Here is a 24048-nt window from a genome sequence, read left to right as displayed (position 1 = left end):
ACAGTGGATTACTGGGCCCGGAGGTTTCATAAATTCTCTAGCTAAACGTGCATCCTTTCCAAAGCACGGGAATCACACTGACCCAAGATACCTACTAGTTAGTTGATGAAGGGGATGTGCCTGTCTCAGCCCGTTTCCACCTCCAGCCAGTTTTCTTCCCATCGCCCAATGTGTGATTGCTCTGCTTCCTTCACAGGTCCCTGACGAGTCCCACCTGGGTGGGTTCCACACTGGCCTGGGTGGGTCTCCTCAAGCAGGCTTTTCTGAGCAGGAATCCCTTTCTGATGTGGCCATTGCAGGACAACTGAGGCTCGCCAGCCCTAAGCGCATTTGACGCCACCTTCCACCGCTCCAAAGAACTGCAGCAGAGGACATTTCTAGAGTATTTGTTTTCTCCTCGTCCCAGAGTGCTTGTAGTATCTTGGTGGCTCCTTCTGCTACTAGTGACAACTTCCTCGACCCCCTTAGTGTTCTGGACAGTTTTTTTGTTTTTTGTTTTGGTGTTTTGTTTTGCTAGTCACGGTATCCATACCACCTATAACATCCCGATTTTCCATAACTTGTGTGCTCCGGTCTCTGCACGCCTGCAGAGGCACTGGAGATGCTTTCTAGCACCCAGGCGGCGACAGGTGAATGTGACGACGCGGAGCTGCGGTGCCGGGTGGCCGTGGAGGAGCTGAGTCCTGGAGGGCAGCCTCGCAAGCGCCAGGCCCTGCGCACTGCCGACCTGAGCCTAGGTCGAAACGAACGCCGCGAGTTAATGCTGCGACTGCAGGCACCAGGACCTGCGGGGCGCCCACGCTGCTTCCCGCTACGCGCCGTGCGCCTCTTCACCCGCTTCGCTGCGGCCGGGCGCAGCACGCTGCGGCTCCCAGTGGATGGTGTCCCCCGGGCTGGCTCAGTGCAGCTGCTGCTCTCCGACTGTCCCCCGGAGCGCCTGCGCCGCTTCCTGCGCACGCTGCGCCTGAAGCTGGCGGCTGCCCCCGGGCCAGGACCCGCCTCTGCCCGCGCACAACTGCTCGGCCCGCGACCTCGAGACTTTGTCACCATCAGTCCAGTGCAACCGGAGGAACTGCGGCGTGCTGTGGCCACCCGGGCTCCAGATTCCTCTCTGGAGAAGCAGCCAACAGAATCAAAGCCTAGTACGGTGAGGACCAGAAAGGGAATACATGGGCTGTTGTTGAGGATGGAAAAGACCCAGGAGGCCTAAGTTTGGGGAAAGGTGGTCGGCAATATTAAGGGGACTTCTGGTGATCTGAAATGCCCATCGTACAGCATTCGATCAGGTATGGTCACCGATCTAAGATGCCTGGCACTGAACTGGTGAAATGCGGGAGGTGGAGGCTAGTGTTTGTTGGGACGAACTCCAGATGAACCAGACGTGCTCGAAGTTCCAAGTGAAGTCCACAGCAAGGCGAAGGGCTGTCTTGCAATGCCTACAGACCAAGTGGCATAGCAGAAGGTTCTGAGATAGCCCTTGTTCCTTCCAGGAAGCTCCAAGGTGGCCGCTGCCTGTGAAGAAGCTGAGCATGCGCTCCAGCAAACCGAAGCTTTCCGAGGAGCAGGCTGCTGTGCTGCGGGCAGTCCTGAAAGGCCAGAGCATTTTCTTCACTGGGAGTGCAGGTAACAGACATAGAATGGGGTGGAGGTTGGGGTAGCCCTGGGGTGGCATGGAGGAGCAGGCAACCCTGACTTTGCCTACTGTCCAGGGACAGGAAAGTCCTATTTGCTGAAGCATATCCTGGGCTCCCTGCCCCCTACTGGCACTGTAGCCACTGCCAGCACTGGGGTAGCAGCTTGCCACATCGGGGGCACCACCCTTCATGCCTTTGCAGGTAAGTGCGAGCCTATGGGAAAGGAGGGAGAGATCAAGGGGCTAGGGTTCCGGCAAAGACTGAATAGTGTCACTCATAGGCATCGGCTCAGGTCAGGCTCCCCTGGCCCAGTGTGTGGCCCTGGCCCATCGGCCAGGTGTGCGGCAGGGCTGGCTGAACTGCCAACGGTTGGTCATTGATGAGATCTCCATGGTAGAGGCAGACTTGTTTGACAAGCTGGAAGCTGTGGCCAGGTTAGTATGTTCAGCAAGGGCAGTCACTGAGGTTTGAATCTGATGATGTCCCCAAGGAGCCTGCCCACCCAACCTCTCTACTAAAGCATTCTCTGCTCCTATCCAGAGCTGTCCGGCAACAGAAGAAGCCATTCGGAGGGATCCAGCTCATCATCTGTGGGGACTTCCTACAGTTGCCACCAGTGACCAAAGGCTCCCAGCACCCTCGATTCTGCTTCCAGGTACTGGTCACACCCTGGCCCCTGACCTGTGCTTTTGGAGGAGTTACACCCTGACTCCGACCCTATGCTTCTGGGGGGAGTCTTTTCTGCTTCCTGACTTAACCTCTATCCTGCCCCACCAGGCCAAGAGCTGGAGGAGATGTGTGCCAGTGACTCTGGAGCTGACTGAGGTATGGAGACAGGCAGATCAGACCTTCATCTCTCTGCTGCAAGCTGTGAGGCTGGGCAGGTGGGTACTGGAAAAGGGCCCGTGGGATGAGGATGCAAGGATGGGTCTACATTGTTTGTTCAGGGGCGGAGGACCTGGTGTAGCCTAGGCTGGTCTAGAAGTTACTATGTGGCCAAGGATGACCTTGAACTACTGATCCTCTTGCTTTCACGCCTTCAGTCCTAGGATTTACAGGCTTTGGTAACCACAGCTGGGTCCAGGGAAGTGGGAGAGATACTTGTCCTCAGGAGCAAGTAGTCTGTATAGGAAAACAAGATTTGGACAGGACACTGGCCAACTTAGGATAGAATGTAGTCAAGAATGTTATAGCATTGAGCACTGTAGCACACAACACACAAGATGCAAGAGGCTGAGGTAGCATCGTGAGTTTGAGGCTAGCCTGGGCTGTTTAGGGAGACACTACCTCAAAAAAACAAAACTAACCCAAACCAAACATCAAACCTACCATCAATACCATACCTCACATAGAAACACAGGCAAGCAGGCTGGGGAGGTGGATCAGTCAGTAAAGTGCCTGCTACACAAGCCTGTGGACCCGAGTTTGGATTCCCCAGTGCCCATGTAAAAAGCTGGGAGTGACAGCACATGCCTGTAAATCCCTGTGCTGGGAAGGTCAAGACAGGAGAATTCCTGAGCTTGCTGGCCTGGTGAGTAAGCTCCAGGTTTAGTGAGAGACCTATCTCAACAAACAAAGAAATAAAAGAGATTAAAAAAAAAAGTGCTGGGTATAGTGGCACAGGCTTTTAATCCCAGTACTCTGGAGACAGAGGCAGGCCTCTGTGATTTCGAGGCCAGCCTGGTCTACAGAGTGAGTTCCAGGATAGACAGACAGACCTACATAGTGAGACCCTGTCTCAGGGGAAAGAAAGGCTAAAAGTAAAACATTTACTTCCAGCCTGTAAAAGTGCAAGCATTTTTCTACACACACACACACACACACACACACACACACACACACACATGAGAAAAAAAAAATACTCAGGCTAGCTATTTCAGCCAAGGCAGCAGGCAAGTGGCTAGAAGATTGTACCCTAAAGGCCAGTTTGATGATAGGATAGACTGTTTTACAGGGCATCAACACCAGTGTCTTGTCCCAGGCCTGCAAACCTCTGGCCCGAGCTCACTCATGATATCCTGCTTCTTCAGGAGCACTGTGGGTTCCGAGGTGGCCAGTTCCTCTCGGGGCAGACACAGGAGCAGCTGCATCTGTTTTCAGAGTCCAGCATTCTTATTCCCACGCTCACTGTCCACATCTGAGGGACAAGCAGACTGGCTGGGGGTTGGGTAGCAGCAAATCCTGTCCTGGTGCCCTTTTTGGGTCCCAAGGCTTGGCCTGTGCAGCAGACCATACTGCCCCCCACCTTTTCTGGTGTCCAGGGGATCTCTGGTCTGACCGTGCAGCCCCCACAGATGTTCAGATGAAGTGACCCGCCAGCTCAGGGCCACAGCTGCCCATAAGGTGGGAAGAGATGGAATTGTCGCCACAAGACTCTGCACCCACCAGGACGATGTGGCCCTTACCAATGAGAAGCGGCTGAAGGAGCTACCAGGTAAACAGAAAGCTTGGGCCTGGCGAAACCAGCTGGGAGGGGCCGTCAAACCCTCCTGCCCCCCCCACATCCCCAGAAAACTGGGCCCGTGTTCTATGTACATTTACAGATGAAACTGTCACCCAAAAGCTGTGGTGAGCTGATTCCAAGGCCCCAGCTGATCTGTCCCTAGTCCTTTCCCAGAAACCATCTTGATCTAATACATTTTTGCAAGCTGAGTCACGAGTCAGTAAGTTTTTCCAATTCTCCTTTTTTTCAGGTGAGATACACAGCTTTGAGGCCATCGACAGTGACCCCGAGCTCGCCCGGACCCTGGACGCCCAGTGTCCTGCTAGTCGTGTTCTTCAGTTAAAGCTGGGGGCTCAGGTGAGAAAGGAGCGGGGTGGAGGGACCTCTGATTATTAACACTCTACCAAGGCCACTCGGTAGTGGATGGTCCTGCTCTGACCACTTTCCCGCACTGTCCCGTCTTCAGCTCTCCCCTTCTCTCTTCAACATCAAGAGCCCTGCCAAGCCCTGCCACGTGGGGCAAGTCAGTTTCCCTTTCTGAAGCTCAGTTCCCAGGTGCCGTGGCTCCTCTGTGGTGGTCTATAGTAGTAGATAGATGCCCTTATAGATGGGCAGGTTCTGACTCCTCCTTTATGGGATGGGCAAGAACGGGGTGTGTCCACGGGGCACACACGGGGGATGCGGCCAGCATGCCTGAAAGAGAGGAGGCAGGAGCTGGTGTCATTCCTCAAGGTTTGTGGTCTTCTTAGCAGACGTAATCCCCCCTCCTCCTTTTTTTTAAAACAGGATAACCATGTAGTCCCAGCTGGCCTGGCACTTGTTAGGTTGACCATGGTGGCCTTGAACTCACAGAGATCCGCCTGCCTCTGCTTCCTGAGTGCTGGGACAAAGGCGTGCGCCACCACACCCAGCTAGATCTAACTCTTCTCAAGTCCTGGGGTGCAGGTTGCCCTCCTTGCTTTAGCACCTGCTTGCCAGGCAATTGGATGACTAGTAAGCCCCTCTGACACAAGATAAGGCCAAGATAGTTCCAGGAAAACAGACAGCTTGTCCGAGAGGTCACAGTCAGCTGGAGTCATGCTCAGAACTGGGACTCAACTCCATGAGAGCCTTCCTTCTCTCTCTGAACCCTAAGTGCCAGAGAGGAATCAGGAACAAGGTGGGTCCCCCGCCATCCCTGCACTTTCTCCTCGTCAGGTCATGCTGGTGAAGAACTTGTCAGTGTCTCGGGGCCTGGTGAATGGAGCCCGGGGAGTGGTCGTTGGGTTTGAGTCAGAAGGGAGAGGTGAGTGATGATGGAGGGGATCGTACTGCCTGGGTTTATTTCACGGCAGGACAAGTCACAGGGTGGCTAAAAGGTGGGACCTCTCCGTGCCTTCCTCAGGGCTTCCCCAGGTACGGTTCCTGTGTGGGGTCACTGAGGTCATTCGCATGGACCGCTGGACGATACAGGTCACTGGGGGCCAGTTCCTCAGCCGGCAGCAGCTTCCCTTACAGCTGGCCTGGGCAATGTCCATCCACAAAAGCCAGGTGACTGACTACCCAGTGCAGGGGTGGGCAAAACAGGGCAGAGAGTGGGCAGGATATGCTGGGGCATTCTGGAATGTGTCTTAAAGGTTTTAGGAGGGACTGAATAGCCCTTGAATGGAATGTTCCAGATCAGAACAAAATAAACCTACCGATCTTCCTTCCTTTCCCCCTCTTTCCATGGGGTCTCATGTAGCCCAGGCTAGCCTCAAACTCATTATGTAGCAATCTGAACTTCAGATCTTCCTACCTCAGTCTCCTGAAATCTGGTTTTACAAGTATGCGCCCTGACATCTAGTTTATGTGGGTGCTGGGGATTGAACCCAGGCCTTCATGCCTATTAGGCAAGTGTGATACCAGCTGAGCCACACCCCTAGCCCTAAGCTTTTCTAGCGCACTTCCTAGTCTACATCCTTCTCCCCGTCTCTAGGCGTTCCTCTACCATTTCCTGACCATGACTGGAATAGGTTAATCCCTGTAACAACCATATGAAGTACAGATACAACCAGTAATAGTTGGTGTTACATAAGGCAGAAAACCAAGATTCTAAAAAAACCTACAGCTAGTGGAGGGACGGAGTTCAGCTCCGTACAGATTTAGCTCTGTACCTGTTTAAACCATGGCTAGACCTCTTTCTCTTACCCTGTCCCTCAACTCTTACCCTGGATTCCTGTCCCCTCATATTCAGACCCAACTGGTTCTCAGCTCTCCCTTGTTTGAGACTCCGGATAGGCTGATAAAAGTCATTCGAATGCAAGAGACCTCAGGCTAAGTTGGCTTTGGCTGTCCCTCCCTCACCCAGGGCATGTCTCTGGACTGTGTGGAGATCTCTCTGGGCCGCGTGTTTGCCAGCGGTCAAGCCTATGTGGCCCTGTCCAGGGCCCGCAGCCTACAGGGCCTCCGCGTGCTGGACTTTGACCCCACGGTGGTTCCGCTGTGACTCCCGAGTGCTACATTTCTATACCACCCTGCGGCGGGCAGGGGCCTGCGTCTGGTAAGGAGTCGCCTGAAGATGGGCTTTCTGGGTGTGGGCAGGCTTAGAAGGGCCAAGGGAAGGCCTGGTAGGTAGACCCCCTACGGCAGCAAATCTTTCTACTGACTCCTTTGGGGTGGAGACAGAAAGAGGTGTTGGCCCTCAGGCTGTGGCCCTGGGAATGGGATGGGCACACACTTGTGACTGGCTTTCTGGTTCGGACCTAGGAGTCCCAGGATGATGAGGCAGCAGACTCTGATCTGGAGAACATGGACCCAAACCTCTGACTCGGCTGAAAGAAGACGAACAGTGGACTACCCAACTTGCGGCTTCTTCGTGGGTCAAGGCCCTAGGGAATAACTGGGGGAGGGCCTGTGTTTCTTCCCTCATCCAGCCTTCTGGTGGGGGGAAGGACATGGTTCCCCATTTACCAGCTTTGTCTCAGCCTCACCCCTTTCCCTGGGGAAACTACTTCCAGGGTCAGACGTTGGAAATGGTGATTGTTCCAGAGGACAAAGCTCTCTGCAGGGCTGGACAAGCAGCCACAGAGTTCTGAGCCGTAGACTGGGGAGGCAGTGGAGACAGGTACTTCAGCGGCCGCATCACACCCCACAGGCAGGGCCTGTCTTAGCCCATTGCACTTATTTATTTTGTGTACATGGGAAGATCAGAGGAAAACTTGAGGGAGTTGGTTTTCCCTTTCCCCGTGTGGGTCCTGGGGGTTAAATTCAGGTCGTGGGGCTTGGCGGCAAGCACTTTTACCTCATGAACAATCTTGCCAGCCCCGGGGGTCTGTTTTAATTTTTCTTTGTGTTATTTTAACAAAATACACAAGGCTGGGTACTTGATGGAAAAAAAAAAGGTTTATTTAATTCACAATTCTAGAAGACTAAGAACACGGAACCAGTCTGTACTTAGCTGTGCTGGGACTTCGTGGCAGTTGGCACCACACAGCAGGTCCATGTGCAGGCATAACCACATAACGAGACAAGCAGCGGGAGACTGGAACAGCATCCATCCACTCCTGAGGGCAGGACCCCCGGGCCTTCCTCACCTTCCATCCGCGATCCATCTCCTAAAGAGTTACATCATCTTATAATTTATTTATTTTTATTTTATGTGTATTAGGGTATGTATGTCTGTGTGAGGGTGTCGGGTACCCTGGAACTGGAGTTACAGACAGTTGTGAGCTGCCATGTGAGTGCTGGGAATTGAACCCGGGCCCTCTGGAAGAGCAGTCAGTGCTCTTAACCACTGAGCCATCTCTCCAGCCCCAAGAGTTACATCATCTTAACGCTGCTGCACTAGGGACCAAGCTTCCAGCGCGTAAACCCATGAGGAAAACCATCCAAGCCATGGCAGGAGCCTAGAGGGGATACAGGCCAGACACAAACCCAAGACAGAGGTTTACTTACCTTCACAGCTGAGCTCAGCCTAACACAGCCCTGAGTAAACACCCTTCTGAGCCTGTCCTGAGAACAGACGCTGCAAAATGTGCTGTTTTGAGGGGAGAGGTAGTGTTTAGGGCACTGAAATGAATGTTCTCAGGTTGTGTTTATTTAGGCCAAATAAACTTGTGAATTGTATAACTGTGACTCCTGCCTGGTCTCTCTCCCTCACTGAGGGGGTAAACACAGAGATGTTTGTTCAGCCACCACGCGGTCCTAGATCACAGCAACCTGGTGTGAGGCCTGTGAGGCTTTGTCCATAGCAACCGTCATCTGAAAACCCGAGGTATCTGAAGGTGGTGACAGGTGATGGACCAACAAGGTGAGTGTAGGACAAAGTTCGGACTCTCCCTGAGACTCTGGCTTTCCAGGCGGATAGGGAGAGGGCCATCAACAACAACTATCGCATGGTAGAGGGGCTAGAGAGACGGCTTGGTGGTTAATAACCCATTGTGCTCTTACAGAGGACGGCAGTTCGGTTTCCAGCACTTGTATCTGGTTATAGCTACAGCCACCTGTAACTCCAGCTTCAGGATGCCAGTTAGGCAGGAGGTGGCTGGTCCCCCTGAAGCTGGAGGTACAGGTGGTTGTGAGCCGCTTGACCGGGGTGCTGGGAATGGAACTGGGGGCCTCTGAAATAGCACTACACACTCAGATAACCACTGAGTTCTCTCTAGCCCGTGAAGAAATGTTTCCTTACTTCCCAGGAGAAGTCACACCATGAGAAGATCTGCTTAAAGATGCCTTTCCCTGAGACCATCGGGGTGCCCAGAAATCCTCTCCTTAGCAATCTCCTTGTGAAGATGCTCCTGGAAGGCCTGGACAACAAAGGCTGGCATGTTCCCTGAGGGGCTGCAGATATCCCTGCCCCTGAGGGAAACGCAATAAAGCTAGCAGTTCTTTATTTGGGGTGGAGGGCATCTAATTTAACCTATCCTGGAATGTGTATCCCTGAGGGGTAGAGTGAAATCTCACACCTCAGTCAGGAGTCAAGACTCTCCACACTGAGCATGACGCAGGTTCAGCCACATCACCCAGGGCTTTGTCGTGGCTACTGACACCTGCAGTGACCATGACCAGGATCCACAAGCAACAATGACGTCCGGGGTAGAGGGAGGAAGGGCAGCCTATCTAGGTGCCTCATACCCCGGTAATCCTGTCACCTTCTGGGTGCTCCCAGGGGGCTCTCTCCCCAGTCTCAAGGCCCCTCCTTTCTGCCTTTCCCCACAGCACCATCTTAAGAAACAGGAGCTAGGAAGCAAATTCAGTCAGGACTTCTTACACAGCTTCAGGATTTTAAACAAAGCAGTCAGTGTGAGGATGGTTTAGAATGAGGGGAAAGAAGGGGAACAAGAAAAGCAGAACAGAACGAACAGATTCTCAGTGTTCATCTTACTGTGGGTGATAAAGGGAACTACCTGTCCATCTTGTGATTTTTTTTTTTTTTTTCATGAAGATCGATCAGTCACCCCTAACGTGTTAGGTGCTGGGCTCTGCACTGCAGATCCCCCAGTACACAGAGCTGACCCAGCCCACCTCAGGGTGCTGAAGGAGATCTATTACAGCGGAATAGACTGGAAAGCCATCCCAGAAACTGTGACAATGCTATACAATCAGAGAAAACAAAGAGTTCACTTACAGGATGGCATATTAGTCAGGGTTCTCTAGAGAAGCAGAACTTATAGAATGAATGTATCTACACCTACATATGTAAAGGATTTATTAGAATAGCTTACAGGCTCATCCAACAATGGCTGTCTACCAATGGCAGGTCCAGTAATCCGATAGCTGTTCAGTGTATGAAGCTGGATGTCTCAGCTGGTTTTCAGTCTATGCCAGAGTCTTGCAGAAGTAGATTCTAATGCCAGTGAAGGGATGGATTTGCCAGAGATGGCAGACCAAGAGAGAAGCTTTCTTCTTCCATGTCTTTTATATAGGCTGTCGGCAGGAGGTATGGCCCAGATTAAAGGATCTTCCCTGTTGGGGAATATTATTTTAAGGTATGTTACTTTTATTTATGTTGCATTTGTTTAACTCTGTGAAGCTGTTACTGTGCCTGTCTAAAACATTTGATGATCTAATAAAGAGCTGAATGGTTCATATCGAGGCAGGAGAGAGAAACAGGTGGGCTGGCAGGCAGAGAGAATATATAGAAGCAGAAATTTGGGAGGAGAAAAGAAGTAGCCAGAGAAGGAGGAGGCATCCAGGAGCCAGCCAAGCCACAGAATAAGGTAAGATTTACAGAAGTAAGAGAATGTGAAAAGCCCAGCGGCAAAAGGTAGACAGGATAAGTTAAGGAAAGCTGGCAAGAAACAAGCCAAGCTAAGACTGGACATTTATAAGAATAAAACTCTGTGTGTGTGGTTTATTTGGGAGCTGGGTGGCAGGCCCCCCAAAAGAGTGAAAAATAAACAACACTTCCCACTTCAAAAGATCTTATTTAAAGGTTGGTCTTCCCAATTCAAATGGTTTAATTAATAAAAAAGAAAAAAAATCCCTCCCTCACAGGTGTACCCAGCCTCTTCCTTATGTAGTCAAGTTGACTTCTTAAGAGCAGAAATCACAAAGGGACTCTGAGGAGGGGACATTTGAGCCAAGACTAGAAGCAGAGCAGATGGGGGCCCAGCAGAGGGCGCCTGTGTTCCTGGATAACCTTCTGGCCCCGACTTGGTTTCTAGACTGAAACATCCAGATTAGCCCTTCCAGACTGGCTCAACGGCCATGCCCCAGGATTTAGGCTTTCTTGGCAGAGAGAAAATTATTAAGATAGACATTCACGGTGTATTACCCCCTATGGAGCTCAACAGTGCACTTTTTCCCCCTCTTGGTTTTTGAGACAGGGTTTCTCTGTGTAGCCCTGGCCGTCCTGGAACTAGCTCTGTAGACCAGGCTGGCCTTTAACTCACGGAGATCCACCTGCCTCTGCCTCCCGAGTGCTAGGAATAAAAGTGTGTGCCACCACCACCTGGTTCCACTTTTTTTTTTTTTTTTTTAACAGAGACAGGATCACTTATATTCCAGGCTGTCCTCATATGTTCAAGGCTAGCTTCAAACTCCCTATGTAGGATGCCCTTGAGTTTTTGATCCTTCGGCTCCCACCTCTGGAGTGGTGGGATGACAGGGCGCACCACCATGCTGGCCTTATGCAGTCTGGGGATGGAATGCTGGACAAGCACTCTACGAACTGTGCCTAGCCCAGTGATAGTACACTTTCAAGTAAGACCTGTACCTGTCCTCGAGAGGGTGGCGATAGAGCTTAGCACAAGGGGAGCCAATCCCTGCTAAGAGGCAGGCAGGAGATGTGCTTGCCACAGTCCTTGCCGCTTCCCAAAAATACCCTGGCAGGAAGGGAGCCCCACTTCTGGCTGCTTGCTCCTTTGCCTCGATGGCCCCTGGGATCTGCATCTGGAGTAACTAATAATTTATAAGCTGTCTCAGGACAAGGCCGATCCCCTGGTCTCAAGAGACCTGGCCTAAGCATTTTTTGTATTTTCACAGATTTCAGCACAACATTTTAAAAAGTGGACACTGGCCCGGTGGTGGCAGCGCATACCTTAAATCCCAGCACTTGGAAGGCAGAGTCAGGCGAATCTCTGTGAATTTGAGGCCAGTCTGTGAGGAACTCTGTGAGTTCCCGGATAGCTAGAGCTGCCCAGAGACACTCTGTCTCGGAAAAAGCAAAATAAAAATAATGAATGGACACTCTGAACATTTCACAGACTAAGGGAGTACACGTCTACCCTCTGCCTGGGTGGGGTGGTCAGCTACGGAGGATGCTATGCCTTGTGAGACCCTGGTGTATCCTTTTCTTTTTTGTTGTTTGGTATATATATCTTACTCATTCATACTATTGCCAGGCCCTCCTAGTCTAAGCACTCACACCACTAGGGGGCACCAAGGAGTCATCCAACATCTCTCTGGAGACCCTGCAAATCCTTTGTCCCAAAGTCTCCAGCCTGAGTGGGGCACAGCCTCACCCCAGGAGCGGGAAGGGAGGGGGCGTTGAGTCAATGTTGAGCTGGAAGTTTCCTTTGTTCAGAAGCCTCCACTGGGCGTTAAGCTCGTGTTTGGGGTTCCTTAGCCCCCTTGTTCTTTTCTGGGAGGAGGGTGGGACAACGGTTTCCCTGGTGGAGAAAGATCCCTGACGGATGAGCAGCTAGGTGATTTGGCCAGGGCCGTGCTTGCTAGCTGGGTCTGGAACTCAAGCCCCAGTTATAGGGTTTCCCAAAGGCTGATTCCTATGTTTAAATCCTGGTTCTTTCCTTCCGGACTGTGTGTGACCTTGGAGGTTCTGCTTAAGTCTCCTGCATCTTGGCTTCATCATTAGTGAAACAGGGTCACCTGCCAGTCAACAGAATTAGAATGAATAGGCCTAGGGACACAGGAATAGGCCCAGGAACACAGGTCATATAGTGCGTGCCTTTAATTTCAGCGTTCTGGAGGCAGAGTCGGATAGGTCTCTGTTCAAGGCCAACCAAGACTATGAGCTTATCAGTTAAACAAAATAAATCTCAGAAAGGCTGAAAAAGAGCCAGGTTGGGACCAGCATGAGGGAAACCCTCCAGATTGGCTCATATTGTCCTTATTACAGTCACCCGAAGAGGTAACTCCCCACCCCTGTATATAAGCTCTCTTCCTCAAACTCACTCCGTAGGTGCCTCTGAGAATAAGAAAAAGAATTAACAGTGGTCTGAAGGAATGGAAAGCCGGCTTCCACAGCCTTCCCTTCCAACTGTCTCCAGCAGAGCTGGGCTACCCACTGTGGGGTGGGGAGAAGCAAGTCTTGTCTCTCAGATTGACCCAATAAACGGGAGATCCTCCCCTATCAAAGTCCCTCTTTCCTCTGGCCACCTTCTCACCAGAACACGACAGAGTAGAGACTCTGACCTAGTTTACAGATTTGAGGGCCAAGGTGATACAGCTGTAAGTAGATGGGCACCCACGAAAAGGACCTAATACAGAATATTCTCTCTCTCTCTTTTTTCCAAGACAGGGTTTCTCTGTGCAGCCCTGGTGGTCCTGGAACTAGCTCTGTAGAGTAGACCAGGCTGGCCTTGAACTCAGAGATGTGCCTGCCTGCTGGGATTAAAGGCATTCTGGACTCAGAATATTTTCTTTCTTCTTTTATTTTTTTTTTTCATTTGTCATACCAACCAAAGTTCCCCTCCCTCCCCTTCTCCTGCTCACCCCGTCACCACACCCCCATCCACTCCTCAGAGAGGCTAAGGCCTCCCTTGGGGAGTCAACAAAGTCTGGCACATCAAGGGAGGCAGGACCAAGCCCCTCCCCACTGCATCAAGACTGAGCAAGGTGTCCCTCTATAGGGAATGGGCTCCAGAAAGCCAGTTCATGCACCAGGGATAAATCCTGGTCCCACTGCCAGGGACCCCACAAACATATCAAGCCACACAATAGTCACCCACATTTAGAGGGCCTAGTTCGGTCCCATGCAGGTTCCCCAGCTGTCAGTCCAGAGGCCATGAGCTCCCACTAGCTCAGGTCAACTGTCTCTGTGGGTTTCCCCATCATGATCTTGACCCCCGCCCCAGAATATTTTCTTGTCCCCTAGTTTTTGTCCTTTAAATTCCACAGGTAAGATGTTATTTTTTTAAAATTTTTCTTTCTCTCTCCTGAGTGTTTTGCTGGGACATCATGCCCAGCAAAACCCCCCATTTTTTTCTTTTCTGTTTTTTATTTATTTTGTATAGGGTCTCACTGTGTTTCCCTGGTTGGCCTAGAAACTTGCTCTGTAGACCAGGCTGGCCTTGAGCCCACAGAAATCCACCTGCCTCTGCCTCCTGAGTACCAGGATCAAAGGTCTGTGCCACCACGCCCAGTCAAGACTCCCATGGGGGGTGGGGCGGGATCTGTGGTTGGTATATAAGATGAATAGAAAATTTCTTAATAATAATAATAATAATGATAAAGAAAAAAAAGACTCCCATTAGTGCATTCCAGGAGTCTCAGCAGGTCCAGAGGGGAGCAGCAGGGCAGCCAGGTGAATGAGTCTGCTCGATGTGCCCATGTGTCTGTACAGGCCAGCCCACCTTTTGCTCTACATCCCCTTGGTTCCAGCTCTCCATCAGCCTCTCAACATCCAAGCAGACGCCTGCCACACCCCTGGGGTGGCCCTCAAGTTCCGTAAGCAGAGACCCAGCTCACCTGGGGAGATGTCTAGTGAGACCAGTATCCAGTTACCAACTAGGGCTGGGAGGTCAGACAGGGGCAGCCCGCGGGCAGGACTGAAGTTCTAGGAACTGGTGTCTAGGAGGCACACAGCCATCTGCCCTCAACACTCGTTTCCATTCCTGGGGCATAAAGACCATGGCGTCGGCTGGGACAGCGGGGCTGGGCCTAGTCAACCGTAACACCCCTGGGGACGCTGGTATCCTCTGCTGTGACCAGCTCCTCTCTCTCCTCCACCGGAACAGCCTCCCCGCACCCCTCACCCTGGCCCTGGCACAACACACCATGCCTATTTAAGGCAAATCTCCAGATCTTTTAAATAACATTCGCTCCTTGTGAAGAAGGCAGGCCAGGCCAGAGTTTAGGAAAAGGGGGTGGGGGTGGGGAAGACCAAGCGTGAGGAGGTGCAGATGTGAATTTCTCTCCTCCACAGGGTGTCTTGGAAAGATCCCAGCTCACCACCACCCCCAGCCGCCCACCCCCACCCCCGCCCTCCATTTGTTCTCAGGACTGGCTCCAATCCAGGAGGGAGGCACTCCCAGAATGCTAGTGTGTCCCTAGCTGGAGTCCAGGTGGAGTGGGGTGGGAAGGGGTAAGATTTTGGATGCAGGAGGGATGTATGCTTGGGTGCAGGAACACACCCAGAGTGCCCAGCAGGGGAAGGGGGAGTGTCTGAAGGAGGACGGACCACTGACTGACCTCACAGACAGCCCAATGTGAAGGATGAACCACGCTGCTGTTTGATTCTGTAACTCAAGGCTCAGAGCATCCAAGAGACCTGCCAAGGGCAGCACAGCTGGTGAACACCAGGGCTGATGTTTTCCTGCCCCACCCTGCCAGGTCTCTTTTGCTTGGGACACGTGGGTCGCGGTAACTCTTGGCACAGGCCAGGCCATTCAAAATCCACCCCACCTTTCTCTTTCTAGCTCGCGGTGGGCCCACCAGATCAACCTTTTCTCTCACCTGCACCTCTGCCCCAGACCACCTGGATTCCTTCTTTTTCCTCTTTTGCTCTTGGTATGTTTTCCCCAGGCAGGCCCTCCCCAACCTCAGCTCTGCATTGCCAATCCACCTGGGGTCCTTGCATGACTGATACCTTTCCAGGGTTCAAAAGGAGACATCAAGGGCCTTGCACAGATCAGGTTGCCTAGAAGAAGCAGGCGCTCACTTCACAGCTGTGTGAGCCGCAGTGGAGTTGGCCGCCTCCCTGTGTCAGACTGGATTGCAGGTGCGGCAGGAGGCTTGAGAGCCCTAGCTTGGCTTTCTTCCGGTCACTTGGAGCTGAAAGAGCCACAGCGGTCCAATCAATGGCCAGGGAGTACAGAGGAGCAGGCTGTGGGCCCTGAGAATGTCCCTTGGGGGTCCCAAAGTGAGAAATAAGCTTAGGTGGGTCTGATTGGGACCTCAGTCCCTGGGGTCTACTATAGGAGATTCAGCCAGTCTCAATGCCTATGTTGGGGGGCTGCATAGGAGTGAACTCTAATAGGTCCTTAAACTTGTTGAGGTCTTTCTAGTCAGGCTCTATTAATCCTTTACATCCTTGGTCAAAGGTCTTCCCCTCTTTGGGCCTCTGCCACATGGATGGATTAAATAAATTTTGTTTTTGACAAGGTCTCACGTAGCCTAGGTTGGCCTCAAACTGTAGTGAAGGATGACCTTGAACTTTCAATTCTTCTGTCTCCACTTCCCCAGTGCTATGATTATGGGCTTGCGTCTAGATGCCCGGTTTATACGGCACTGGGGGGCTGAACTCGGTGCTTCACGCATGTGAGGTAAGCAAGCACTCTACCAATGGAGCCGTACCTCTGAGATCCTGTGCAGACCTCAGTCTCCTGCCAGTCCAGCCACATCCTCAGATGCCAGCCTGCCCTCAGAGCCCACTGGGAGTCTCCAATATCTCTGGCTACCACTCTCTTCCTTGTGAAGACCTGCCCCCCACATGACCCTGAATTCCTGAAGCTTTAGAAACTTCCAGGTTTCTCAAAGCCTGACTCAGAACAATCCACCTCATCATCCAGCATTTAGCCTGCCCTCCTGTGCCCAATTTCCTCACTGCCAGGGGCGATAACAAGCCCTCACTTGGGGTCTGGAGGTGGATTAGCACTTAAGAGCACTTGCTGCTCTTTCAGAGGATTTGAGTTTGGCGTCCACACCCACGCCAGGCAGCTCACAAGCACCTGTAACTCCAGCTCCAGGGGACCTGACACCCTCTTCTGGCCTTCGAGAGCACCTCACTCCTGCACACACACGCGCACACACACACACACACACACACACACACACACACACACAAATCTCAGAACAAAGCAAAGCAACCCAGCCTTTTACTGGGAGGGCTCCGAGATTTTCCCTGAGGCGTCTGGGCAATGCTGGGTGCCTTGGCCAGGGCCTCTAGCTTCTCTCCTAGAAGTCTACCTGCCCACTCCATCCCCAGGCTTCTTTCAAGCTGGCTTGGCTCAAGTCCCACTCTTTTCGAGAGAGGCCAGTCCCCTTCTGTAGGCCTAAGAGAGAGGGGACATCCACGTTCCTGCCTCTGTGGGCAGCTCCCCCATCCTAAGGAGATGCAGAACCGGGGGCTCCTGGAGACTCCACTAGCGGGACACTTGCTGTAGGAATGGCACACCACTGTCTGAGTTTTCTCGTGAGATTGTCTTTGACCCTCAGAAACATCTTCACTGCCGACTGTAAAGACACTCCAGTCGAGCCTCGGCGAAGACTCCCAACTGAAAGTCTTGACCCTGTTTGGCCTTGTTAGGGTGACTGACCAAATGAACTCTTGGGACAGCCCCGCCTCTAGAGCCCAGGGACAAGCTGACAGGAAAAGGAAGCTATTTGGATGCTTAAGAGAGAAGCCAGAACCTGAACGTTCAGCAGAGTCTGAACACTGCTCATGAATTATAAGATGTTGGGGAGGCCACATGCTTCCAAGCTTCAGGCTCCTCATCAGTAACATAGGGCTGGTGCCTATTCTACCCCAGGACACAGGAGTCAAATGATGCATACAAACTGACTAGCTCAAAGCCTGGCACCTCACTGGTGTACACACAAAACAGTAAGATTAGGTGCAGTGGCGCATGCCTGTTGTACAGCCCAACCTAGGCAACACAGTGAAACTACACATCACAAAACAAATCAGGGTGCCAAGGAGTTGGCTCAGCAAGGAGGGGCACCTTGAGTTCATCCTCAGAACCCACTGATGTGGTGTAATCCCAGAATTCCTATGGTGAGATGGGAGGAAGAGACCGGAGAATTGCCTGAAAGCTCATGGGCCAAGTAGCCTGAAGTACAGGGCGTGGCAGAGAAACCACAGAGACCCTGAAACCACGCTTGAGCAGTAGAAGGTGAGAAAGGTCCTGAAAGTTGTCCCAACCTCCACATGTAGGGTATAGCAGCCCTCCGCATATAGGATATAGCAGCCTTCCACATGTATGGTGTGGCAGACCTCCACATGTATGGTATGGCAGACCTCCACATGTATAGTATGGCATGCATGTACACATGCGTGCACGTGGTTACACACACACACACACACACACACACACACACACACACACACACAAATCATAAATAAATAAATATTGGTAGCTATAGCTCTTGGGATGTTTTGTGATGTTGAGGATTGAACCCAGGGCATTAGCCCATGCCAGACAAACCCTCTACTACTGATCTGGACAACTGTTGGGGGTGGATATTGTAGGGAAGTCAATCTTAGGCGGTTTGCTGAAGATGGTCAGAAGATAAAGTAAACACAAAGTCTCAAACACGACGCTAAACAACCTCCACGTATCATCTCATTGAAGTCCGTTTCCTCCTCTGTTAAAAGGGGTTTGAGACAAGTTTCCCGAGTCCTCTCCAACTCAGAGAATTGTAAAAAATGTTTTAAGTAAGACTGCTCACTTTATCAAACAACTTCTTTCTTGTTCTGTTTATATTCCAATGGTTGCTTTGTTTTTTGTCCTGAAGACTGAACCCGGGGCCTGGTGTATGCTAACAGGTGTCAATGGTCACAAATGGGTTTGGACCTAGAACCAGGAGAGAGGCCGTATCTCGCATTCGTTTGCTCTTGTGATGGCCTCGCTATCCTACAGAAGCCCTGCTTGGCTTGAGCTCACCATGCAGAACGAGCAGGCATCAAATTTTCAGTGATTCCCCTGCTCTGTCTCTCCAGTGCTGGGATTAGAGGCGTGTACCACCATGCTGCCCGAGACTCTTTCCAGAGTGGCAGGCGGCACTCGGAAGGAACGGGAGGGACGTGTCCCTTGAAGGCAGTGACATCATGGAAGCTGAGCTCTGGCTTCTGCCCAGCATCTGGTTCTTGGGCCTGGAACTTGTCAGCCTCACCTGTCAGTCCTCCTCTGGCCAGTAGGCAGGGGCCAGCAGTTATCACTGGAGAAGGCACGGCTGAGGGAGAGGCAGATGGAGTCAGAGTCCGGAGACGTGCTCCTGTGAGCCAGGCATCGCCGGTCTGACTGTACCGCTACTCGACAAGCCCTGGGAAGCTCTCAAAGACTCACTCTTTCGTGCGCTCCTTCATTCATCTTCTTCATATTAATAAACTGAATACTCAGCAGCTGGGCATGATGGCACACACCTGTGACCCCGCATTCAGGAGGTGGAGGATGAGGATGAGGAGTTCAAGGGTGACAGGGTAGGTTCAAGGCCTGGGCTGCATGAGACTTACCTCAAAAATAATTACACATAGAAATTAAAAAAAAAATAACAAACATACCTGTCCACCACACCTGGCGCTGAAATGGCTCCAGGGAATCAGACAAAACTTCCTTCCTATAGTCTAAGAGAAGCAGCTGAGTGTGGTTCATATCTGATTTCTGGTAGTTGGGAGACTGAGGCAGTTTCCAAGTCTGAGGCCAGCCAGGCTGAAAAAGACAAAGCAAAACAAAACTGTAAGTAGCTGTAAGGGTCAAAGAAAGCAGAAACGTGTTAGAAAATAATAGAAATTCAGTACTATAGAACTGTCTAAGAAAGCTGCTTCCCCCACCCCCACCCAGACAGGGTTTCTCTGTGTAGCTCTGGCTGTCCTGGAACTCACTCTGTAGACCAGGCTGGCCTTGAATGCAGAGATCCACCTGCCTCCACCTCCAGAGTGCTGGGATTAAAGGCATGTGCCACCACTTCCTGGCTAAGAAGGCCTCTTTCCACATGCAAAAGGGATATATGGCTATGAAGAACATTCTAGAGAGAGAAAAGGGTGTATATAAAGCCCTGATAGGAAAGCTTTAGATGTTTGCAGAACCTTAAGGCCAGTGTAAAATGGGCATGTGGCAAACTGCTTTCTAATAAATGCCAACTGAGCAAATGAAAAAAGGATCATAGCCAGACAAGGTGGCACACACCTATAGTCACAGCACTGAGTCACAGCACGAGCAGCCTCAAGCTCAAGGTTAGCCTGAGCTACACAGCCAGACCATTTCTGAAAACAACCAACACAGCAAACAAAAATAACCATAAACCCCACAAACACGTATTCTTCTTCCAGTCCAGATGATGTATATTCCCATGTAAGACACACAAAATACCATCTCCATCCACTGCATTTGGGAAACAAGGATTCTCCAGACACGAAAAGCCAGACAAGGAAAAAACAGTGACTGCTCAGTAGGAAACAGTGAGGTCAGTTCTATGAATGTCCCTTCGTGTTACCTAAACAGTTTCCAGATCTCAGCCTGGGAAGGAAGCGTTCTAGTAGCCCCTCTTCATTGAAAAGAACACACAGCGGCCAGGGTTTCAAGTCAGAGAGCTAAAAAAGAACATGTACACAACTGGACATATTCCATATGTATAAAAAAAAGAAAGCAGGGGCAGGGCACTGTGTAACACCTGCGGCCTCATATTCCACCTCAGCACTGCAAACAAAATGACACAAAACCGCTGGGCAGTGATGGCGCACGACTTTAATCCCAGCACTCGGGAGGGAGAGCCAGGTGGATCTCTGTGAGTTCGAGGCCAGCCTGGTCTACAGAGTGAGATCCAGGACAGGCACCAGAACAGAGAGAAACCCTGTCTCAAAAACAACAACAACAAAAAGACACAAGACCAAACACTTAATTGGAACTATAGAGGTCAAAAGCACAGCATCACAATAAAAATCCTACCAGGTGGTCTCATACCCTGGACACTAGCCAGATGACTAGATGGAGACTGTGGCAAGCACTCGAGGTAGGTAGGGGCAGGAGGATCATGAGATCAAGGTCATCCTTAGCTGCACAGTAGGGTCAAGACCAGCCTGGGTTATTTGAGATTCTGTCTCTGAAAGGAACGTTTGTGTGTGTGTACTGAATGGCACATGCCTGTAACCTCATCTCTTGGGAGGCTGAGGCCAGAGGATTACTATAAATTCAAGGCCAGCCTGGTCTATATATGGGACTCCTTGTTAGCCAAGGTTACATGACAAGACCCTGTATAAAAATAAAAAAGGAAAAAAAATTATAATACAGTAAGATACCTCTAAATAACACAGATACAGATATTTAATTTTTTTTTCTTCCTCTCATATTTTAAGTTTGGTGTTTTTGTTTGTTTGCTTGCTTGCATGTGTCTGTGTACAACATGCATGCAGTACCTGCCAGGGCCAGAAGAGGGCACTGGATTCCCTGGGACTGGAGCTACAGATGGTTATGAACCACCATGTAGGTGCTAGAAATTAAACCTGAGTCCTCTGCAAGAAAAACAAGTGTTCTTAACCACCGGCCCATCTCCCCAGCCCCTTCAGGCTTTTTTTTTTTTTTTTTTTTTTTTTGAACATTTCTCTGTTAGCTTTAGCTTTCCTACTCATTAGTACCAGCTGGCTCGAATCACAAAACGCCTGCTCTGCTCCAGCTATAACGTCCACACTGCAGCCGAAGCAAACACCTTTAATCCCAGCACTCGGGAGGCAGAGGCAGGTGGATCTCTGTGAGTTCAAGGTCAGCATGGTCTATATATAGGGAGTTCCAGGATAGCCGGAGCTACACAGAAAGACCTTGCCCCTAGTCTCAAAAACAACCAGACCAACCAAACACCTTGTTCTCCAGTTGGGCCCACACACTTACATGTCTATGAGGGTTCTGGAGAGGCATGAAGAAACACCCGAGTCTGGATGGGGTCTAAGAGCCAATGGGATAAAGAGCGATCTATCCAGCCTCTTACGACACAGGAGTTAATACACAGAGCACTCTTGTGTACTGGCATGTTACAAGCTTTCTAGGGCACTGGTGTACGCACAGCCTGTAGTATGTTTTCCTGGGACCTAGCCATGCCCCTTGTTTTTCTGTTCCGTGTGGCTGCTTTCTACTAAGGTTACAAGGGTTGACTGTAGTAGCTGTAACAAACATGTGGTTTTGTGGCTTACAGAGTCGTGTGTAACTAGCTCTTTAGGGTGATAATTATACAGATGTGTCCTGGTTGGTTTTTGTCAACTTGACACAAACCTAGACATATCTGGGAACAGGGAATCTTTTTTTTTATTTTTTATTTTTTTATTTTTTGGTTTTTCGAGACAGGGTTTCTCTGTGTAGCTTCGTGCCTTTCCTGGAGCTCACTTGGTAGCCCAGGCTGGCCTCAAACTCAGAGATCTGCCTGGCTCTGCCTCCCGAGTGCTGGGATTAAAGGTGTGCGCCACCACCGCCCGGCTCTTTTTTTTTTTTTTTAACTTAACATAATTTTATTGGTTCTTTGGGAATTCCACATCATGCACCCTAATTCTTCTCACCTCCCAGTCCCTTCACCCCTGTATCTCCCCCGAAAGAAAAAAAAAAAAATCAAACCAAACCAAGCACACAAACCCAACAAAACAAAACAAAACACCTCTTTGATCCTCCATCTTTCCCACCTCTCCACACTTCGTTTGTCCTGGTGGCATCCGGAGCTGTGACGTCACCCAGTTCACCCTTTTGTCCAATCAGCTTTACTTGCAAATGTTCACTGCAATGAGTCATTGGCCTGGTGCAAGGCCTCTGGTTTCTGCGACACCATCATCACTGGATCCTCACTGAAACACCTCTCTGAAATCACGTGGTGGCCCCCAATCTTGCAGATACTGAGGGTGTCTTTCCACAGGACCAGTCCCTCATCGAGCAGGTCCTGGATGGGGTAGATGTTGAAGTGGGTCAACCCAAGGCCCAGCTGTGGGCGTGGGTGGTAGCTGAGCTGAGCTGGTCAGTCCTTGCCACTGGGGCCGCTCGCTCCCCATGCCATCAGGGTCAGCTCTCTCTCCTGTGGTGAGGAGTGGGACCATCTCTCTGGAATTCGGCGTTGGGGGACAGCTCTCCCATGAGTCTCAGGGCCAGCAAAGGACAGGGCTGGCTCCGTATGGCCCTCTGATTTCATCACCCATGGTTCCTATGGCCCTCTAAGGTGACACAGGCCACAGACATCAACACAGACCCCATCTACAGCAGGACCACGGACCCAGACATGGCCTTCAGCAGCAGCTCTGGCCCAGATGTCACCATGGGAACAGAGAATCTTACTGAAAAAAAAAAAAATGCCTTTTTAAGATTGGCCTGTACTGGGGCTGGAGAGATGGCTCAATGGTTAAGAGCACTGGTTGCTCTTCCAGAGGACCCAGGTTCAATTTCCAGGACCCACATGGCAGTTCACACCTGTCTGTAACTCCAGTTCCAAGGTTTCTGACACCATCACACAGACATACACACAGGAAAAACACCAATGAACATTAAATAAACAAACAAACAAACAGATTGCCTTTAATCCCAGCACTCAGGAGGCAGAAGCAGGTGGATCTCTGTGAATTCAAGGCCAGCCTGGTCTACAGATTGAGTTCCAGGACAGCCTGATCTACACATAGAAACCACATCTCAAAAGAAAACCTCCACAAACAAACAAAAGAATCAGACAGGATCACCTTTTGACTTCCTTGAGCATTCTGTTTTATTCACCTTTCTTTTTTTTTCTTTTCTTTTCTAGGTTAGGTGTGGTAACACACTCTTTTAAAAAAGATGCATCTATTTATTTTATGTATATGAGTGCTCTATTGACTTTATTCCAGAAGAGGGCATCAGATCCCACTTTAGATGGTTTCGAGCCACCATGTGGTTGCTGGGAACTGAACTCGGGCTCTCTAGAAGTGCAGTCAGTGCTCTTAACCCCCAAGTCATCTCTCCAGCCCCCTAAGCCTGTAACATACTTTTGTGTGTGTGTGTGTGGGGGGGGTTGAGACAGGGTTTATCTGCATAGTTGTGGTGCCTTTCCTGGATCTTGCTCTGTAGACCAGGCTGACCTCGAACTCACAGAGATCTGCCTGGCTCTGCCTCCTGAGTGCTGGGATTAAAGGTGTTCATCACCACCACCTGGCACCTGTAACATACTTTTAATCCCAGCACTTGGGAGGCAGATTTTGGTGAGTTGGAGGCCAGCCTGATCTACACAATTAAATCCTGTCTAAAAAAAAAAAAAAAAAAAAGAAAAGAAAAGAAAAAATTGAAACATTTACTGTGTGTGCCCTAGCATGCATGTGGGAGGTGAGGTGGGGGTTCTGAGGACAACTGGTGCAGGCCGGTTCTCTGATTCCATCGAGAGGGTATAAGGAGTCAACTCCTGTGCCCTGGCTACAAGTGCTGTTATCTGCTGAGCCATCTTATGGACCCAGTATTAGTTCTGAAAACATTTGCTAGAACCAGCTGTTGCTGAGTCTGGTGTTGTAAGCTACTATGTGTATTTATGTCTATGCACACATATATGTACTTTTTTGTAGTTGGTATTTTTTTTTTAAAAGATAGGGTCTCAGTATGTAGCCCAAACTAGCCTCAAACTTGCAATCCTCCTGTCTCAGCCTCCTAAAGTGCAGAGATAAGGTATGAGCCACTCCACCCAACAAGT

The 24048-nt window shown here is 50.7% G+C and overlaps 1 protein-coding gene and 1 long non-coding RNA gene across 2 annotated transcripts in view; one reads left to right on the top strand and one right to left on the bottom strand.

The window, feature by feature from the left end:
- The first annotated feature begins 220 nt into the window (after positions 1 to 220).
- Pif1 (PIF1 5'-to-3' DNA helicase) lies at positions 221 to 7438 on the top strand. Its single transcript, XM_028867563.2, is given in 14 exon segments — positions 221 to 1147; positions 1491 to 1623; positions 1710 to 1835; positions 1915 to 2068; positions 2175 to 2289; positions 2412 to 2518; positions 3929 to 4068; positions 4328 to 4434; positions 5275 to 5362; positions 5462 to 5607; positions 6407 to 6535; positions 6537 to 6576; positions 6579 to 6598; positions 6805 to 7438. Coding segments are annotated over 14 exon segments (1911 nt in total). The 5' UTR covers positions 221 to 601; the 3' UTR covers positions 6865 to 7438.
- LOC114691964 overlaps positions 7427 to 24048 on the bottom strand; it is a 29317-nt gene continuing 12695 nt past the window's right edge. Inside the window, exons 2-5 of the long non-coding RNA XR_003734308.2 lie at positions 18941 to 19088; positions 15308 to 15492; positions 9762 to 10002; positions 7427 to 7652 (exon numbers count right to left, since the gene is read on the bottom strand). This is a non-coding gene — a long non-coding RNA (uncharacterized LOC114691964). The remainder of the gene's footprint in view (positions 7653 to 9761; positions 10003 to 15307; positions 15493 to 18940; positions 19089 to 24048) is intronic.

The sequence above is a fragment of the Peromyscus leucopus genome, chromosome 7, assembly GCF_004664715.2.
Source record: "Peromyscus leucopus breed LL Stock chromosome 7, UCI_PerLeu_2.1, whole genome shotgun sequence".
In the NCBI taxonomy this organism is placed as follows: domain Eukaryota; kingdom Metazoa; phylum Chordata; class Mammalia; order Rodentia; family Cricetidae; genus Peromyscus; species Peromyscus leucopus.
This window is presented reverse-complemented; position numbering and strand designations above follow the sequence as displayed.